The sequence below is a fragment of the Peromyscus maniculatus genome, chromosome 11 (genome assembly GCF_049852395.1).
Source record: "Peromyscus maniculatus bairdii isolate BWxNUB_F1_BW_parent chromosome 11, HU_Pman_BW_mat_3.1, whole genome shotgun sequence".
NCBI lineage: Eukaryota > Metazoa > Chordata > Mammalia > Rodentia > Cricetidae > Peromyscus > Peromyscus maniculatus.
Genome location: NC_134862.1, coordinates 89,706,404 through 89,726,679, shown reverse-complemented (window position 1 = coordinate 89,726,679; position 20,276 = coordinate 89,706,404). Strand labels below are relative to the sequence as shown.

At 51.7% G+C, this 20,276-nt stretch overlaps 2 protein-coding genes across 5 annotated transcripts in view; both read left to right on the top strand.

Annotated features, from left to right (window-relative positions):
- The first annotated feature begins 2,280 nt into the window (after window positions 1-2,280).
- The window catches only part of LOC102903068 (epoxide hydrolase 1), a 31,489-nt gene continuing 13,493 nt past the window's right edge, over window positions 2,281-20,276 (top strand). Inside the window, exons 1-2 of one of the 3 annotated variants that reach the window (XM_006974179.4) lie at window positions 2,281-2,409; window positions 18,532-18,719. In XM_006974179.4, coding sequence (XP_006974241.3) covers window positions 18,537-18,719 — 183 coding nt within the window. In that variant the 5' untranslated portion in view covers window positions 2,281-2,409; window positions 18,532-18,536. Of the gene's footprint in view, window positions 2,410-14,944; window positions 15,189-18,531; window positions 18,720-20,276 lie in introns of those variants that run through there. The other 2 variants (XM_042258725.2, XM_015992987.3) reach the window with 2 other exon arrangements.
- LOC102902768 (epoxide hydrolase 1-like) overlaps window positions 2,319-20,276 on the top strand; it is a 56,540-nt gene continuing 38,582 nt past the window's right edge. Inside the window, exon 1 of one of the 2 annotated variants that reach the window (XM_076548097.1) lies at window positions 2,319-2,409. The gene's annotated coding sequence lies outside the window, so the exon portion shown is untranslated. Of the gene's footprint in view, window positions 2,410-15,091; window positions 15,189-20,276 lie in introns of those variants that run through there. The other variant, XM_076548096.1, reaches the window with a different exon arrangement.

Here is a 20,276-nt window from a genome sequence, read left to right as displayed (position 1 = left end):
TCACTAGGCCCCACCCCTTACCCAGGCTCCATGTCTCCCAACACCACCTGCATGGCAACCACGCCTCCACCACATGAAAGGGAGGGTGTTGAAGATTGAGACTGAGGGACATGGGTACGCTAAAGCACATGCCAAGAAACAGCCTTTTTCTTTCTCTCTCTCTTTCTTTCTTTCTTTTTTAATATAATATATTCTAGCTATGACACTGTATCCATTCCTTCACTCACTGAACTTTGTGACGGCTTTTGAACAAAAGCACAGAAAAATCGGACTGAATTTCCCCTTGCTCTGATGAACTCTGTCTCATGTGTTTATTGATTGCCTTCATGTAAACTAAACTTTGAAACCTCTTACACCATATTAGAGCTCGTGGCCGATGGGTAGCAGACAAGGGGGAGTCAAGGTCTTATTTGTTTTTCAACAGTAGCTTTATTCAGATGTAGTCCACATATCATCACATATACTCTGTGTCTTTAGTCATTCATTTTGACCATGCTGAGGATCCGATCTAGGGCCTTCCGCTGGCCAAGGAAGTGTTCTATTACAGAGCCACACCCAGCCCCAAGTCTATCCAACACTGCGGGTTCAGTGATGTCCTCATTGGGTTTTGTTTTGCTTTGCTTTGTCAAATTGACACAAGCTAGAGTTGCCTAAGAAGAGGGAGCCACAGTCGAGAAAAAAACGCCTCCCTAAGATTGGCCTGGAGGCAAGTCTGGGGAACATTTTATTAATGAGTTACTGAGGTGGGAGGGCCCAGTCCACCAGGAGTGATGCCGCCTCTGGGCACAGGGTCCCTAAGAAAGCAGGCTGAGCAAGCCGTCGACAGTGACCTCTGTTTCAGTTCCTGCCTCCAGGTTCTTGCCTTGAGTTCCCACCCTGACAGCCTTCGGCAATGGAGTGTGATCAAAGAGTTATGAGGTGAAACCAGGCCCTTTCCCCACAAGCTGCCTTTGCTCATGGTGTTGATCATAGCAATAGGAACCCTAATTAAGGCAAGTGGGACGTCCGTCAACTGCAGCTACTGCTGGAATCTTTTACTTCTCAATTTTTAAAGACAGAGTTTCCCTGTGTAGCCCCTGGCTGACCTGGAACTCACTCTGTAGCCCAGGCTGGCCTCGAACTCACAGAGATCCTCCTGCCTCTGCCTCCCAAGTGCTAAGATTAAAGGCGTGCTCCACTACTGCCCAGTGAGTTAGAATGTTTCCATCCTCATTGTATTAGAAATAATAGATTTGCCTGCTTTGGTGAATGGCAGGAGACAGAATTCCTGTGGGAGCAATTTAGAAGGAGGCCGGGGAACTTGCCTGGACTTGCACCCTTTGGAGGAGGACCGCAGGTGTGGGAGAGGTTATGTTCTGTGTGGGAGGCTGTTGAGCTGAAGCACCAGGAAATTCCATATTTGGGTAGAAGATTGGCAACATACTACCCAGGGTTCCACAGAGGCGGGAATAAGTTGACTATGTTCACTAGAAACTGCCCCTCAGTTAGAATGGGAAAGGCTTGGGCCCTGATGAGCAGCTCAGAAGGCTGGAGCCAAGGGTGAGAGGTGAAAATTAAGAACTCTACCCTCAAATGTGTGCAGGGTGATAAACTTGAACCCCCAGCAGGCCCGGCTGGGCCCTCACAGTGGTGTACCTGGCCAGTCTTGGGAGGGCAGCAGGGGTATGGGCAGCCCAGCCCCAAGGGTGCCAGGAACTGTGGTTGACCTTTCTGCATGGCCGGCCCTGCTTCCCCACCACCACCCACCACCCTCCCCCCCACCCATCCTCCAGCACCCCCCCCACCATCCCCACCATCCCACCCCCCCAACCCCCCACCCCCCCACCCCACCCCCACACACACACACGGTGCTGGCCTTTGCTTGGCCTCCACGCCTCCTGGCCTTCAGACTAGCACACCTCACGGTGTTGTGTGCTTAAAGACAAACATGTTTTTTCGTGTTTATATCCACACTTCATTCTCTATTTTATTTACTTGCATTTTATTTGTGGTTCTGAGAATGAACCCCAGGGCCTTCTCCAAGCGAGACAAGCATCCTACCCCCAAGCTTGTCCTTAGACCTTGGTTTTGCTTTTAAACTTCGTTCACTTACCAATTCACCTTTTAAAATAATTCCAACGACTCGCTAGAAAGGCTCCAGAAAGGCTGTAATACCAGGCCAGCTCGGGCTTTTGTGTTTAGACTGCCAGACTAGGTGAAACCTTTTCTAGGTGCTTGGCTAGCCTTGGCCCCCTAGGCAACTCGGGGGGTGGAGCCAAGAGAGGGGTGGGGCTAGTGGGGGCGGGGCTAACGGGCAGCTGGCGTCCCCGCTGCTCAGGTCCCCGCCGCCCCGAGCCAGGCAGACTTGCAAGAGGAGTTGGGGAGTGGAGGGACACCTGCGGCCGCTGGAGCGTGAGCGAGACCCTAACCGTAAGCTCCGGGGACAGCGGCGGCCCCCCAGCCTGGGAGTTGCCAGGGCTGCGTGTAGCTCCTGCAGTTAAATGCGCTTCCGCCTATCCCAAGGCTGATGCCCGGCGTGCAGTCGGCCTGCCTCCAAGTCCGGCATCCGACGCCCCCTTCCCCATCCCTGGGCAGTCTGGGTGCGCTTCTGAAGCCAGGGGTGGGTGCTGGGCCTGCCAGCGCCGCTCCCTGGGCTCCCTCCCCGACAGGTGCAGGTTTGTCCCTTCGGCTCCCAGCTCGAGGCTTGCCCGGGCACCGGCCCCGACCCTGGTGGCCAGGACGCAAGCCCTGCAGGAACTCTTCACTTCTCCACTCTGTACCTCTCGCTGTTTAAACTTTAGGCGGCCCAAAGCCAGGGTCGCCCTGCCCGCGCTGGGTGGGTGGGATCGGGCGGGAGGTGGAGGCATCCGGTGCCCACGCGCGCACGTCACCCTAGGACGAGGACCTTCGCTAGCGTTCTGCGGCTGCTGGCCAGGACTGTTGAGTTAGACTTTGGGGTGGGGGGCAAGGGGTGTGTTTTGCTTGCTTCTCTGCCTCTGAATTCGGTGTGGTCCTTTTTTTTTTTTTTTTTTTAAAGGCTCAGTGCCCCAGAGGCTAACATTGTTAGTGTGACAGTAGTTTCCTTCCTCGAGTGGCGCCTTTCACTGGCTGTGCTTGGTCTGACGTAGCAGAGGACTAAGGGGGAAAACAAAACAAAACAAAACATGGGCGTGTTCAGCAGTTTCCAGTCCCAAATGCCCACACGAGGAGGGCCGCGTGATGACTTACTGTGTCCCTGAAGAAGTGTCACCAATGGGGCTGTGCTTAGGGAAACAGACTGGCTGTTCAGATACTGCCCTACACCCTGGGGATGGCAGGGAATGTGTTTGCATGGGACATGCTTTTTTTTTTTTTTTTTTTTTTTGGTTTTTTTTCGAGACAGGGTTTCTCTGTGTAGCTTTGCGCCTTTCCTGGGACTCACTTGGTAGCCCAGGCTGGCCTCGAACTCACAGAGATCCGCCTGGCTCTGCCTCCCGAGTGCTGGGATTAAAGGCGTGCGCCACCACCGCCCGGCGGGACATGCTTTTTAGGACAGACAACAAGCAAAATTCAAGGACCAGCACCATAAAACAAAGGAGTACATATTTGTAAAATTTAACGTTTATTGGAAGATGATGTGTGCTGTGGAAAAATAGAAAGCAATAAAAAGAGAAAAGGGAATGTTGTTGAATGGGAAGTGAAGAAGGCCTCACCGAGGCAACATTTTAACACTCCTGAAGAGTTAGGGAGCCACTCTGTGTCCAGCTGCACCAGAGTGAGGAAAGACCCCGCCAAGGGTCCTGAGGCAGGAGTGGATGCCTTGTGTCGATGGCTTTCATGTCCTTATTTGCAGTCTGAGGGGAGTGACCAGTGTCAGAGAGAGGGCCCCAAGCTTTCTGCTGCCCCAGGTTCCAAGAACACAAGGTTGTCCCCTAGACTCTCAACTGCTCAGAAGGTCAGCTGTGCGAACTTGAGCACCATCTGTGATCCCCAGGTTGTCCCGTGTGACTGCGCCTGCCTCTTGGTGTGCCTTGATCACACTGGCTGCCTCAGAGGTCCTGAGGTGGGAAGTACATGAGGGTGAGCAGAGGGAAGAATTTTTAGTGAAAGTTAGGAAAGTGTGCACCTCCACCAGACCCCTGGGGCGCCCATTTTCTGCCTAGTGTCCAACTAGTACACAGGTGGTACCCACAAAAAGCCCCTGTTACTATGAGCAGCATTTGTCCTCCCATCACAGAGGTGCTGGCATGCCCAGGCATAGTCCCTACCTACCTGGTGCCTCCTCCTCCCCCACCCCCACCCCACTGGTATTCTGGCCCAGGCTCAATAATGTGAAGGGCAGAAGCTGCCCAAATTCAATTCTTTAACTCTTGTTCTGAGACCGGAAAGCGTGGGAACACAGCCTGGTTGTAGAGATGGGAGGCAAAAGAGGTCAAGGACACCTTAGAGACAAGAGGGCTGCTACTCAGTCCCACTGGCCTTCTGGGGTCCCCTGCAGGTGGTCTTCAGGCCAAGCCAGTGATGTGCTGGAGTCTCCAGTGGGCTATGCTGATAATACTGGGAAAAGGCCCCCAAGAGGGAGCCAACCTCTGCTAAGAACCTTCTCCTGCATGGTGGTGCCCAGGGAAGTGGGGGAGACTGGGTCCCCATCCTGTTAGATAATCAACTGCACAAAGTAGTTCGAAGGAGCGCTTGCCCTGCTCCCAGGGTTTATCGTGAGGGAAATCACAGTTCTTGCTTTCTCCCCAGAGGGCAGCTGTTTTTCCTCTCAGAGTGGACTGCATGTTCCTTCCCACCATCACAGGCCGGGGGTGGATCTTCACTCCTGGCCCAATGCCTGCCTTCCCTTTGCTGCCAGCCGGTCACCCCCACTTTCCTGTGGAGCCATAGCAAAGCCACACCCTGTGCACTCTTCCAAGGCCTGGGGAGCTCACTTAGGGGGGAAAATGTTGTTCCAGCTGTGTTATTAAAAAGGCTTTACGGGCTAGAGATATGGCTCAGAGGTTAGAAGCACTGGCTGTTCTTCCAGAGGTCCTGAGTTCAAATCCCAGCAACCCACATGGTGGCTCACAACCATCTGTAATGAGATCTGGTGCCCTCTTCTGGTCTGCAGGGATACATGCAGGCAGAACACTATATATGTAATAAATACATCTTTAAAAAAAAAAAAAAAGGTTTAACAGAAAATTCTCTAGTTTGACCAACCAACAAGCAAGAAGCCTTGTTGCTGAGTAAGAAGGAGTCTGCTGTCTTTAGCATTTGAGAGGCTGGTGAGCAGTGGCACAATGTGGATGTCTCTTTGGCACTGAGTGGTTAGATTATCGGGAGCAAACATCCTCTCTGAACTTTAAGTGCTCTTTCAAACAGGGGGACACCCGCTTTACTTCTTGGGTTAGAGTAGTACATGAGGTGATGATGGGAGAGTCCGGCTGTCAGCAGCATCCAGGACACAGCTCAGCACTGTGGCTGCGCAGCCTGAGGCTTTCCCTGTAAACCTCCAGGCAGGAGCAGCCAGGAGCAGCCAGGAGCAGCCAGGATCTGGACCTCGGGTGCTCAGGGGTTAGTCAGTAGGAAGCAGAGCTGGAGCTTGTGAAGAAAAAGATTTTAATATAGACTTAAAGGGGAGAGAGAGAGAGAGAGAGAGAGAGAGAGAGAGAGAGAGAGAGAGAGAATATGACTGACTTAAGAAAAGGTCACTTGTGTGACTTTCTCTGGAGACAGGTGAACAAGTGTCCACTCATCTCAGATAGGTACCAGTGACGAACCAAAGAAACAATTCCGCAGATTCCACAGAAGAACAGTTTGATGGCCGGTGACTTGATTAGCCTCACAGGAACGTTGATGAGGGGCTCTTCACAGCAGCATGGGTGACTCGAAGATAGTTTGCGTCACCGATACGTCCCATCCCGTCATGAATGACAGCTCCTCAAAAGCTCGTCATAACTGCTGGTAAACTGCAGTCACCTACCTCCTGTATATTCTGGTAGCCCTACCCGAGCCCAGCCTAAGACCACACATAGCTGGGAGCAAGAGTAGTGGTGGGTGGGTGAAGCCCTTCTAGGGCGTATTAAGATCTCCCTTACCCTAGGCCCAGCTGTCACTGTCTTCTCCCTTGTCACAAAGGGGCCAGGGTTATCTCTCCTCCTTGGTGGTGATAGGATGGCTGTGCCATGCCTAGAGGAAGATGCCATAGTAAACAGTGGTGCCCATCTCAGAGTAAACAGTGGTGCCCATCTCAGAGTAAACAGTGGTGCCCATCCAGAGTAAACAGTGGTGCCCATCTGTGTGTGAGTACCCTTTCAAGAGACAGGTCCTACCTAGTTTCTTTGGTGACTTTTGAAGTCTCCCTGTTCAAAGGTATGTTTTAGCATATCTATTTTTATCTAAATTTTTATTTAACAACTGAGATTACAAAGTGGTTTATGAGGTTCATCGTACACCTGTTTGTTGGTAAGAAAGGAGTATTGGTTTTTTTAAGGCAGGTCAAAAAAGGTCGAAGTAATTCTTACTGTATGTCACAAGGAAGAGGAGGCAGATTTTGACTGTTAAGCATGGTTCAGTCTTGTTTGTGAGGTTTTCTCAAAGGATTATAGTCCCTCACGGGCCGTTTGAAAATTCTTTGCAAGAGACTTAACCAGATCCCAGGGGTGAGGGGCTCCTTTATCTCTTCACATTCCCTTTATGTTCCCTGTCTTTCTATCATCTCAAGTACTACCTCCGTGTCACAGTCCGGGCTCTCTCCGAACCCCTCTAGATTGCGGGTGAACATTCCTGCCATGAACACACCTGGCTGCCTTTCGCGTGGCTCCGGTTTGCACTATGACCTGGGAAGGCCGTGGGATACCACAGCCGCGGGCATGAGGTCCCACTGCCTCCGTGGGGCATCAGAGAGCCACAGGTGAAGGTCGGCCTGTAAGCAGAGGACATGGCTGCTCCAGGGTATGGCTGAGTAGAAGGTTTTCAGTGTAGATGTGAGGGAGCGTACAGCCAGAGGCATCCTGAAGAGTCCAGAGCAGAGAGAGAAAGTCACAAAGTGAACACGGCCAGCCAGACGACTGGACTTGGCCATGAGAGGAAAGAGAGGGGGTTGAGGGAGAAAGGAAGATAATGAGAACCAAGAGAGTGGGAGACTGAGTGTGAGACCAAGAGAGGGAAAGAGAGAGGGGAGGGGGGGGGAGAGGGGGGGAGAGAAAGAGAGAGAGAGAGAGAGGGAGAGAAAGAGAGAGAGAGAGAGAGAGAGAGAGAGAGAGAGAGAGAGAGAGAGAGAGCGAGCAAGCTCACATTGCGGAAATTGCAGGGTTGTAAAGACCATGAGTAGCTCCGGGGAGGGAAGCCCACGAGCTGGAGACATTTAGTGTAGGGCAGGGGTGAGAAGAGCCAGGATGCCAGCATGGACTCTGAACTATTTAGCAGGTGCAGGGGACACTGTGCGAGCCTAGTGACCAGAGTGGGCGTTGGCACGCTAATCGGCATCACAGACAGCCATTCATCCCTTCTTCCAGTGATGAGGAAAGGGCTCCTTTGCTGGAGGGGAGCAGGCTTCCCAAGTTCCTGAGGGATGCTGGCGTTTGTCTAATGCCCAGAATTTGGGCCTGAGACAGCTAATGACTTGTCCTCTGGCCACCCCACCAGAGGGTGGTCACCTCCTGCAGAAGGGGTGACCATGACTGTTTTGAAGGCTGTCGTTTAGGTAGCGCCAGAAATAAGTTAGCTCCAGAACCAAGCCCCGAACTCCTTCCTGGCAGACAGGGTTGGCTTCTGAAGCAGAAGTCCCATGCTGAAGCCCTGGTGAGAGAGATTGAGAAATATACTTATACCCCTCCCCGACCCAGCAGCTGGGCTACCAGACGGCCATCTCATTTGGGTTTTGTCTTGATTTTTTTTTTTCTTTACTTAAGTGGACTTACATCAAAAGAATAGGCTTAGGGACAAATAGCTCTGCCAGGCCCCAAATAAGCCGATTCTTTCCTCTTTGAAATATGGGAGGCTCTTTACGGTTCACATTTTTTATAGCTGGGAAGACTTGAAATTAAAACTCCTCTCTAGAACAGAGAGCAGAAGCGGCCTGGGTTCCCTTGGGCCTGGGAAAAGACAAGTAAGTTAGTCTCACTGTCGGGTCCAAAGGAAGCTCCATTTCCCCAAATTCTGGGCGTTAGACAAACGCCGGCATTCCTCGGGAACCTAGGAAGCCTGCTCCCCTCTACCAAAAGAGCCCTTTCCTCATCACTGGCAGAAGGGACAGATGGCTGTCTGTGGTGCCGGTTAGCGTGCCAAAGCCCACTCGGGTCTCCAGGCTCCCTCGGCATCGCCAGGACCCAGCTCCTCTCACCTCCTCCACTACCACCCATGCCTGCTGCTCACGGATTTCCCTCACTCCGGCTGCTCATTTTCCTTAGAACCCTGCTATTTGGCTATGTGTGTTCTTGGTCTCTGTCTTCATCTCTCACTCCCTCACCACCACCACCCCCACACCTCTCTCTGTCTCTCTGTCTCTCTGTCTCTCTGTCTCTCTGTCTCTCTCTCTCTCTCTCTCTCTCTCCCTCCCTCCCTCCCTCCCTCCCTCCCCCTCTCTCTCTCTTTCTCTCTCTCCTCCTCCTCCTGCTTCTCCCATGGCCAGGTCCAGTCTGCTGGCCATGTTCAACCTACTACTTTCTGTCCTCAGGACCCTTCCAGATGCCTCTGGCTGTTCTCTCCCTCACATCTACAATAAAAGCCTTCCCCTTAAGCATGCCATAGAGCGGTCATGTCGTCCGTTGATATACTCACTGGTGAATTTACCTCTTGTACCTTTGTTTCACGGCTTTCTGTAGACGCCTCCCATGTCTAAGTTGTAAACAAATCCACTTTCCTTGGACGGTTTGTTTCTTAGATCTTTTTAAAATATAAGGGAGTCAGACCCCAGGTTTCTGGACCTAAGTGCCTGGGAACGGCAGGGCAGTTTAGGGGAGCTGGTCTCCCCTGCCCACTTAGAATGGTAAGCTTCTCCTCTTGCAGCTTGCCTGTCTCTGGCAACCAGCTTGTCCCTCAGAATCACCCATTGAGCAGTGCTGGGAGGCTGGCCAGGTCTCGGGGGATCTGCAGGAAGTTCACGCTGCACCCAAGCAGCCAGGAAGGTGGACTGGACTGCTCAGAAGGCCCAGACTCCAGGCAGTTCTGGTGCCTGCTAGTGAGGAAGCTTCCAGACCAGGAGGTTAGAATCACTGAGGAAAACCCGGGTGGGATGGGGTGGGGTGGGAAGGTAATGGCATGCTGCGGGATGGTCCCCTCCTGCTACCCCAGCGTGGGCGTCTGCCATGCTAGCTGAACAGCGGGCGTGAGTTAAACCTCCTCCTTAAAGCAGGGGAGGTGTGTTCCTCCAGACATTTAGGCCAGTGGAAAAGGTGACAGCTCCTGTTTTAGTTGGCAGAGCCGGAGCTGGAAGAGAGCTCTGACGGAACTCCCAAGCTTGAGCACGCTGAGCTGACAATGTCCTGGTTACAGGACTGCAAAGGCTGTGTGGCTGCATTGGGGGAAGTATCTGAAAACAGCTGGGCTGCAGCCTAGTGACAGGGTGTGTGTCTATGTGAGTGAGGTCCTGGGAGCCACCCCAGCACTGGAAAACGGTGTTGTTGTTGTTGTTGTTGTTGTTGTTGTTGTGGTGGTGGTGGTGGTGGTGGTGGTCTTCTTTGTGTAGCTCTGGCTGTCCTGGAACACTCTCTCTGTAGTCCAGGCTGGCTTTAAACTCAGAGATCCACCTGCCCGCCCCCCCAAAAAAAATTTAATGGAGTATGTTTGTTTGAGAATGCATAAAATGGAGTCAAGGTCACAGTTAATGAGATCTCAGAAACATCTGCAATGGAACCTTTGCCTGAGGCTAAATAAAATAGTAATTCCTAGCTAATTAACTGGTTAATTTTTCCAGCCTCCTTAGGTTTAAAGCTTATACACACAGGGTTGAACCAATAAGCGTACGTGGCTTTTCCACACTGGAAGTGTCCACCCCCTCTCTAAAGGCATGCAGGGCCTGCCCACCCACACGTATGCTCCCAGCCCTCCCTAGCCAGCTCCTCTGTGGCGGTGGTCAGACTGAGGCCTGGACACGGGTGGTCCCTGTCCTCGGGTACAGGGGCAGCACTGGGGGCCTGGCCTCCAGCCGGGCTGGCCCTGGGCCCTGGTGTGCTTCAGCAGAGCACACTTCCAGATCGTGGATTTCCTGACCACCTCGGCTCCTCCCTTCTTCCTCTCCTCACTCTAACCTCTCCTGCTGGTTGACTCTGACTGCTTTCCTGAGCTCAGCTCCAAGGCTGCGCTCTGAGAGAAACAAGGCGGTGGGCCCAATATGGAGCACGCACCACTGCCGAACCCCCAAAGCACAGAGACAGTGGCCCTGAGGGAGAAGAGGCTGGCGATTAGCCCTCTGTACGGTCTGAGGGGGCCCCTGCCTGTCAATCACTGCACCCCTCCCTTGTGTGGCAGGCTGACTGGAATGCAGGAGAGACCATGTGCTCCCCTTTGTCTCCCCAGGAAGGGAGATGGGGTTGTAGGGCTGGTCAGGCCTAGGGCCAAGAGGAGGCCACACCCCACTGTCCCTCTGGCCTGACATCTGAAGGTAGCAGATGCATGATTTTCCCATATCTTCCCAAGGCAAAGTGTGGATACCCCCAGGAGGAGCTTCCGGGAGTCCAAGTCACCACCAGGGAACCTCGCACAGCCTCTCCGAGGGAGCACTCCTCATGCCCAGGCGGACCCAGGGCCCGCTGCCAACACTGGCGAGGCTATGCACTTTGTTGGCCTTTGTTCTGGAAAATCCCCAAGTACCCAGACCTGTGATGTACCTTGCAAAGACCAGATCTGATGAGTCACTATCAACTGGTACTCGAGGGTGATTTTAGGGAGCATGTCTGGGTGGGCACTTGCTGGGTTAAAGAGGGCAGACTTCCCTCCAGGGACAGTTGGCTGGCCCAAACACCGAGACTTGCAGTGAGTACCCTTTGACACCAACACTAACTCTAGTCTTTCTCCGCGCTTTGAATAATCCTCAATCCTTCAGCCCTCCAGACTAGACAGGGAAATAAGCCGTATGCTATTGCTTCAGGAGAATTTAAAATCCTTTTCATTCAAAACTTCTATTGTCCACGTTATCCCGAGGACTTTACATTTCATTCCGTCAGTGTTGAATAATCATCCAGTAAGTGCCAGGGTCTGAGAGTTCGGAAGGGAACCGAAGAAGCTTGCTCACAGCGAGAGGCACATGCCACGGCATCAGGGCTAATCACACACAGAGGTGAAGAAGGTGGCGGAGGTGGTGGTAAGCAGCCCCCCGCCCCCCAGAGCTGCAGCCCCCTCGGAGCCCTGGAACAGCAGAGACTGATGAGCACAAGAACTAAACAAAGATGGTTGGAGTGTGTGACTCCAGTGCAGGCAACAGGGGGCGGTGGGTCATCCGGCCACACAGGCCTTGAAGGTCCCATTAAGCAGTTTTGCTTTGTCTTGGAGTCATGGGAAGTTCCTTGATGCTGTGTGTGTGTGTGTGTGTGTGTGTGTGTGTGTGTGTGTGTGTGTGTGTAAGAGAGATAGACAGACACACAGGGAGAATGAGTGAGTTGCATAAGAGACATTTGGTAGATGGGGGTCATTGGGGGGTGGCTTGCAGCCATCCTGGGGTAGCCTGCAGATGCCCAGGCTGGGTGTGATGGCAGAGACAGACTTGACGGTTATGCTTAGAGAGGTTGTGGCCAGGGAATCTGTGTTCTAGAACCTGACAGTGGCCAGTGGTTAGTGGCCTGGGAGTGGAAACCCCAGAAGAAGACAAAGCTCGGGGCACGGGGTGACAGTTCAGTGCCACATGTGTTGGAGAATGGGGGACATCTGAGAAGGTGAGCTGCTGGGCGGGTATAACGGTATGAGACTCACAGGAAGTCTAGAATAAACACACATGTCTCGGTCATCTACAGAGGTAGCAGTGGGGTCATGTGCCTGTAAATGATGCCCCCCCTTACACCAGTTCCCCCGTAGCCTCCTCCCCGTCTCCCTGGCCCACCTTTACCCTATCTCCACCTTGCCAACTTCATCTACATGGGTTTACATTTGCACCAGGCTGCTGGCCTCCAGATTGGTGCACGTAGGTTTCCAAATGGAAGGAAGCCGCACAGCAGTGCCCCAGTCCTCGTCACACCCGCTTGAGTGTGTTGTACAAGACTCTGGTGCTAGGAAGCCACCTGATACCTGACACTGTTGAAATAGATTCTCAGACAGAGCTGCTCATGGTTTAAAAGTAGCAAATTAAAATTTACATTTACGCCGGGCAGTGGTGGCGCACACCTTTAATCCCAGCACTCGGGAGGCAGAGGCAGGCGGATCTCTGTGAGTTCGAGGCCATACATATATATATATACATTTACTAGATAGCATGTGCGTCTGTTTAAAAAGTATTTGAATGGTACAAAAGCTAACAAATACAGTGTTTAATCTGTGGCACTGAGGGTGGGATGCACCATATATGCTGGACAAGCACTCTGCCACCAAGGTGAGGTACATCCCAGCACCTGACATTAAACTACCTATAACCTTAATTATTTTTATGAGGACTTGATAGCTCACCAAATTTCCAATAAATGACCACTCCTCCAGTTACTGTGCTGCTGTTTTTTAATTTTACGCACTTGGGTGTTTTGCCTGCGTGTATGTCTGTAAGCTTTTGTGTGTGCAATTGGGGCAGATGCCAGGTCCTCTGGAACTAGAGTTACAGGCGGATCTGAGTGCTGGGAACGGAGTCCCAGTCTCTGAAAGAATAGCTGATGCTCTTAACTGCTGAGCCATCTCCCCAGTCCCTCCGTTACAATGTTGTAACGTATGTATCCAGATCTCGATATTTTGTTATTTTTTAAAAACAGATCTTCTGCCAGTAGCTGGTGGAGCGTGCCTTTAATCCCAGCAGCTAGAGGCGGTGGGATCTCTGTGAGTACAAGGCCAGCCTAGTCGACAAAGCCAGTTCCAGGACAGCCAGGGCTGATTCACAAAGAAACCCTTTCTCAAAAAACCAAAACCAAAACCAAACAAACCAAAAAAACACATCTTCTAGACAACTAATCATTTCCTTGGGAAGAATACCGTGACTCCAAAAGAGAGAGAGAGAAAAATACAGTTTCCTTTGACTTGTACCACTGGCCATCAAACACTTCTCCTCACGTGTGCCAGGGACTTCTGCACAGAGCCACACCCATACCCTGCTTTCTTTTAGAAAGGCTTCCTCTTCTAGTTCTCGGGGCACCGTGCTTTTCTCGTTGGAATATTGAGTTACAAGACAAATAAAAAGCCTGCTGGAAAGATGAAACCTTTGCGCAGGATAAATTAGCCTCCAGTTTCGGGAGCCAGCATAATGGAAAGGAATCTGGAAATTGCTTTTTGTTTTTGTTTTGTTGCCTAGTCTTTCCCGAGATTCCGAAACCATGGTGTTTTGAAGAGGTTAGAATGTTCTCTACTCCGGGCTCATGAATAGTGGGTTTGCCTGTACTGTTATTAGCGAACGCATCATACCCAACCTGCAGAAGGGCAATGCAAGCGGCTCCTTGAGCCTAATCAGAGATTCCAGTATTCCTGTGCCTTTATTACCTGCTATTAAGTAACAAATAGCAGTTTGCCAGGGGTGAACTGAGACATTGCCCCCAGTCCTGCTTTGTAGTCTGAGGCCCAGGACTCCAAAGCACTTGAGCACAGTATACTACTGCTTTATATAATTGTTGTAGTTAGGGTTTCTATTACTGTGAAGAGACACCGAGACCACCGCAGCTCTTATAAAGGAAAACATTGAACATTGGGACTGGCTTACAGTTCAGAGGTTTAGTCCCTTATGGTCATGGCAGGAAGCATGGCAGCCTGCAGGCAGATGTGGTGCTGGAGAAGGAGCTGAGGTTCTGCAGCTTGAGCCACAGGCAGCAGAAGCCCTCTGTGTCACACTGGGGGTAGCTTGAACAAAGGAGACCTCAAGGCCCACCCCCACGGTGACACATTTCCTCCGACAAGGCTACACTCACTCCAACAAGGCCACACCTCCTAATAGTGCCACTCCCTATGGGGGCCATTTTCTTTCAAACTACCTCAATAATGGATAATACTAATATTCTTGTTACCTGGATTAGAATGTAAGAGACAGAGCCTTTAAATTACTCTTTAGATCTGTTGATTTGCACACACACACACACACACACACCACTCTATTCTTGAGCTTTTTGAAGGACGATACTTTCCAAGACACCCCACTACATGAAAGCCTTAAGTCAAAGGCAATTCTGGAACCTGTAACGTACCTCCCATTCCTAGACTCCCTTGCTCATGATAAAGCAGGGCTTACAATTAAGCCCAATGAGAGCTTGACAAGGACTAATGATTCAATGGCACATTGATGGCACTGTACTGTGGAACATTCCAGCACCACCACAGCCAAGCTTTGGGGCCATTATTAAGTGAAGTAGGGCTACTTGAATTATTTCTGTGATAACTGTGGGTGCTCCTGTATAACTAATGGACGCCTAGTGTATACGTCATGGATACATTGAACAATTTACAGCATGGGTGGGCTGGAGCAGAACAGCGGGAGATGTCACCACTTACTCTGACAGCTTTTGGGTTTTTTTTTTTGTTTGTTTGGGGTCTTTGGGGGAGGGAGGGAATGTGTAGAGGTAAGAGAACAGCTTTTCAGAGTCAGTTCTTTCCATCAAGATAAAACTTAGACCATCAGGTTTAGCACCAAATGCCTTGACTCGTGGAACCATCTTGCCAGCCCAGCACACAGTTTTAAACTAAGAGTCATTTCTAAAATTCCTGTCTACATTTTCAGACTGCAGTCACCCATGGGTAAACAAAGCCCTGTTGAGGGGCGATGACCGAGGCAAGCCTGGGCTAAGTCATCCTCATGCCCTTCTCGCCTGGATTCCGTTGTTTTAGTTGGGTCACCGTGGTTCTGTTTGCTGTCTAAAGTCCAGAGTCATATCTGCCCTGTGCACACAGGGATCCGCTGAGTCACTGGGGCTGTGCAAGCGTAAAAAGGCCAGGTGGGTAGGGACTCACACTCAGCCACCCTCACCGTCCCACAGCTGTGACCACGGAGGAGTCAAGGCGCCTGCACTGAACCCTGGTAAACAGCAGAGGACACTGGGATAATTCTGCCCAGAAAAGGAAAAGGCAGGCACTTTAGTCCCCAAGAAAAGCAGGAGAGGAGTCCTCGGCCTTCCACTGCGGCAGGCAGTCAGGAGGTAGGGAGGCTGATTGTCAAGTTCTCTGGGCGGGACAATCCTCTTTCCCGCTGACTCTTCCAGCTCTCCTGAATGCATCATACAAAACTGGTCTTCTCTCAGTGGTTCTGGGGTAACAGGTGACAGTATTCCGTCTTCTCAAAGAAGAGAACTTTCTGGTAGGGACAGAGCATCACTGGAAATGAAAGGGGGGAGGCCATGCAAAGTCTCTGTCTGAATTCAGAGGGACCCCACTTCAGGCATCTTTAACCTGTTTTAATGTAAGTGGTTCTCACCACCTGACTGATCAGGGATCTGAGGACAAGGGCTGAAGGAGTCTCAGGTTGAGAGACATGAGCCTTGGTCTGGAGATGGAATGGTGGAATGCACACCGACAGAGAGAGAGAGAGAGAGACAGAGACAGAGACAGAGACAGAGACAGAGAGAGGAACACACACATGCTGAGATACAAGCACACAGAAATACACACACACACACATACACACACACACACACACACACACACACACACACACACACACACACACACAGCATCCTCTCACTAGGATGGGTAAAGCTTGCTCTCTAGCACCCAGACTCTCAGGAAACATCCTCACGGAGACTTTGAGTCACACAGACCTTTATAGCCCAAAGAGGGAGATGGGTGGAAGCTGGGGTCTCTGTACACAGTGCGTGGCTTCCATGGATGGCTGTGCTGGGGTCTCAGCGTCCCAGTGACTTCGGCTGGTGGAGGCTAGGCTGACTCTCTTGGTGGAGGCTGGGTTGCCTCTCTTGAGATCTCTGGCAGTATCTGATGTGGGGTGATGAGATCTCTGGTCAGGGAGGGATGGCCATGGAGGAGGCTATGTCCGTGTGGCACTAGTTCCTGGTGATGGTGTGAAGTAAGAAGCAGCAGTATCTCAGAGACTGGAGGTGGGCTGGGGAGATCAGTGGGGTTGCTGCCAGACAGAAACAGTTTCCACATGAGATTCCTTCTCTGTGGAAGCCCCAAGGCTGGCCCTCTGTGTGGCCTGGTATCTCTGGAAATGGCACCCGGTGGCCCAGTTCTCAGCTTAAAGGGGCAGCTTTCAGCAGGAATAAACCTGGGGCCTCAGTGAACCCTGACGGAGACCTAACCGTCTGAAATTAGCAGATGGAGTGCGCACGGGTGTGTTTCCAAAGGGCTTCCCCTGCCTTGGGATTCCAATCCTATTCGGTCGTCCCAGACCGGTCCTGACTATAGTGTGTCCAGTGAAACCTCCTCTGCCCTTGCTCCAAGAATAGGTTCATGTTCGTGCCAAGCTGGGCACTGCCCTAGGAAGATGGAAGCTGAGAAGCCAGGCCACCATGCTGGGCTGGGATCTTTCTATATTGGTTTGCAGATACCAAGTTCTTTTTTCTTCCTCCTGAGAGAAAAGACAAAAGACTTGGACTCACGGGTGTGCATGTACAGCTTGGATTTTCTGAAATGTAATAGCGCATGCCCACAGAAACTGGAGACGAGGTTACCGGGGGCCCAGGACGGCTTGGGGACTAGGGAACTGACAGGCTCGGGGTGTAAGGTTTCTCTTTGTTGGGATGACGATATCCTAACGTCAGCTGTGCAGATGCCTGCACATGTCCGTGAGTACACTGCAAACAGTTGGGCTGTACCCTTGAAATGGGCACACTGCAGGGCATGTCCATCCTATTTCAATAAAGCTATTGGAAATGCACAGAGACGCCCTGTGTAGCCGAAGGCGGGCTTCCTAACATTGTCCTCCCAGCTGTGTGCAGTGCCCCAGGACCTCTGTCCCCCAGGACCTCTGTCCTCCAGGACCTCTGTCCTCTCGCTTCCCTTTGTGCCCCATGGAGAACCCTCCTCCCAGGATCCGCTCGGAACACACCAGGGTGTAGAGAGAGCCTTCTGGGCAGCCTTGAGCGCAGAAGACCCCTCAGAAGCCCCAGGCCTTGCTGCATTCAGCCTCCAGCCAGCACTATGCTGAAGCCACCATGCACCCTTCCCAGGGAGGTGGGCAGTCCTCACTGCTTACTGGAGTTATGAGTGAGTTTGTCCAACATTTATACGTTTTTATACGTCTTCAGCACTGTCGGCCTGAAGCAGAAAATTACTGGCCAGACATGATGAGTCATACCTGTAATCCTGGGCACTAGGAAGCCTGAGGCAAGAGGGTGGTGGGGGTTCATGGCCAGCCTAGATACCATAGCCAAACTCCATCTCAGACATCATTAAAACCAAACAAGAAGCAGTGTTTCTCCAAATATTAGTATTAATTTAGGAACAGCAGAATAAGGCAATGAGAACACACAGGTCAGGGCTGGAGAGACGTCTCAGCCACTGAAGACTAGGCTCATAGATACAAGAGGAGACACAGGTCATAGTAAATTACGCCCATATTAGGAAGGATTGAAACAAAGGGAGTTTTTAAAAGGCAAAAATAAGGAATATGGATCTGGCAGTTCAACAGTGATAGAGTCCTTGCCTATTATACTTGAGACCAGGGATTATGTCCCCCAGTGACCAAAATATTAATAATAATAATAACAACAACAACAGATAAATTCAAACAAAGATGCACCACATCAGTTCCTTTGAAACAGTAACCTCGGCCACGGTGCCTAACAAGGAGAGGGGCTTCCTCATGAGCTGGGAGACCCTGGCCAAACTGTTGTCCTTGCAGAAGAACTTCCGTGTGGGGCTGTGGCGGCCACCGTGCAAGCTTGGGGTATGACAGTCCTTTCCCACAGCTACCATCAGTCATGCAGAAGAGTTCTTTTCCCATGAGCTTTTTTTTTTTTTTTAATGGGGATGACACAAGAAGCGCCATTTTCACTCTGGCGACATTCACCTCTCTCACAGGATAAACGTGAGCATGGCCGGTGGCGGGTCACACATTAGTTATTTACTGGTTGTTGTGAGAAAATACCTGAGAAGAAGCAACTTACGGGAGGAAGAATTGGTTTGGGCTGTGCTAAGGTAGGGTCAATCGCGGCAGGGCAGACGTGCCGGCAGAAGCGGGTCCCTGGTCACATTGTGCCACCGTCAGGGAGCAGAGAGAGAAGGGTGCGGCTGTCAGCTCCCTCTCTCCTTTCGTTCAGCCTGGGGCTCTCGCACGTGGAATGACCCAACCAAACTCAGGGCGGGTCTTCCCAGCTCAGTAGTTCATGTCTTCTGGAAACACTCACAGGCACACCCGGAGGCTTGTCGTCTTCCAGTGTTGAGACAAGCCGACAGCCAAGATTAGCATCGCACTCGGTGATGCACCGGGGAAGAGCCTTTTGGGTAACTGGAGTCTCTGGAGAGCCAGGCGCCAGGTTCTGGCCAGGTCGCTCCTCTTGCTGATGTCCCCTCTTCGTCACCCAGGAGTCATGTGGCTGGAACTTCTCCTGGCTTCGGTGCTGGGCCTTGTCATCTACTGGTTCATCTCCCGGGACAAGGAAGAAACCTTGCCCCTTGAAGATGGATGGTGGGGCCCCGGGTCGAAGCCCTCCGCCAGGGAAGATGAGAGCATCCGGCCTTTCAAGGTGGAGACCTCAGACGAGGAGATCAAGGTGAGACGCCCTTTCCCAGCCTGGGTAGAAACCAAAGGGGCAGACTGGCTGTGGTTTCCTTGAACCTGAACAGGAACGTGGTTGAAGAAGGAGCTTTGGAAATGGAGTGTCTTGAGGTTTTATCTGCCCACTCTTCCCCCTGAGGGCAGGTGCATTTTTACTCCTAAAAGGCATTTCCTACTTCCTAACCCCATCTCTCTAGTTACTTTTCCTCCTCAACACAAGGCCCAGAAGGGCTGCTGATGGAACCACTGTGTGCAGCAGAGACCAAAGAAAGCTTCTGTCCCCCTCCCCTCGTGCCCACTTGCGGCAGGTACAGAGTTTAAGAGAGAGAGCGAACAGATGCCCAGGGCAGATGTGGAAGTCACAACTACAGAGAGAAGGTAGTGCTCAGGAAATAGAGTGGCGTGGGGACCACAGGGTCGGCCTTGGGCAGGCCCCCACTGTGTGGACCGCTCCTGGGCCCATCATAGCCTTATACCAAGCCTGACCATTGTCACCTGCTGTTCCGGCCCTCAGAGGTGGGCCCTGAAGCGGAGAATGGTTGGTACGGCAGTGTGTCGTGGAATAGTATTGCAAGATGTGTTGCTTTTGTTCATGTTGCATTTGTTTAACTCTGTGAAGCTGTGTTACTGTGCCTGTCTAAAACACCTGATGGTCTAATAAAAAGCCGAACAGCCAATAGTGAGGCAGGAGGAAGGATAGGCGGGGCTGGCAGGCAGAGAGAGTATAAATAGAAGGAGAAATCTGGAGGAGAAAAAGATCAAGGAACAAGAGAGAAGGAGGAGAAGAATGTCAGGGGCCAGCCACCCAGCTACACAGCCAGCCATGGAGTAAGAATGAGAGGAAGATTACAGAAGTAAGAAAAGGAAAAAGCCCAGAGGCAAAAGGCAGATGGGATAATTTAAAGTTAAGAAAATCTGACAAGAAACAAGCCAAGCTAGGGCTGGATATTTGTAATTAAGAATAAGCCTCCATGTGTGATTTATTTGGGAGCTGGGTGGTGGGCCCCCCAAAAGAGCAAAAGCAACCAACAACTGCAGTGGGTTCCAGTCTCAGGGTCCTGGCCCTTCCACCCAGAGTTGGAGTCAGAAAGGAAGGGCCGGTGGGTAGAGGGAAGAGAGAAGGAAGTCTTCCGGAGGAGCCAGGCTCAAGTAGGGTCGCAGGGGGCAGACCTTTCGCAGCCCGGCCTCTCCTTCACCGTGTGGCCCTTAAGCAGCTACTGTGATAGGTGCTCTGCAGTGTGTTTGGAGAACAGACACCCTTCCCTCACAGAGCTCAGCATTTAGATTCCATCCATGAAAAGGGAGTACATCCAAAGATACAGTGACCCACACATCAGGAGAGATTAACGTCATTAACGATTAACTAGCAAAAGGTCACAAAAGTTCCCAGGAGGAAGAAATTGAGACCAGGAACTGACTGGACCAAAGCCAAGAGGGCTGAGGTTCCTATGTGGGACACGCTGGGCCCTTTCTGCTGAGGGCGGAAGCTGAGCTCCAAGGATCATCCTGAATTGAGTCAGGCCTTGGAAGGAGTCTAAGGTTTCCAAACCTG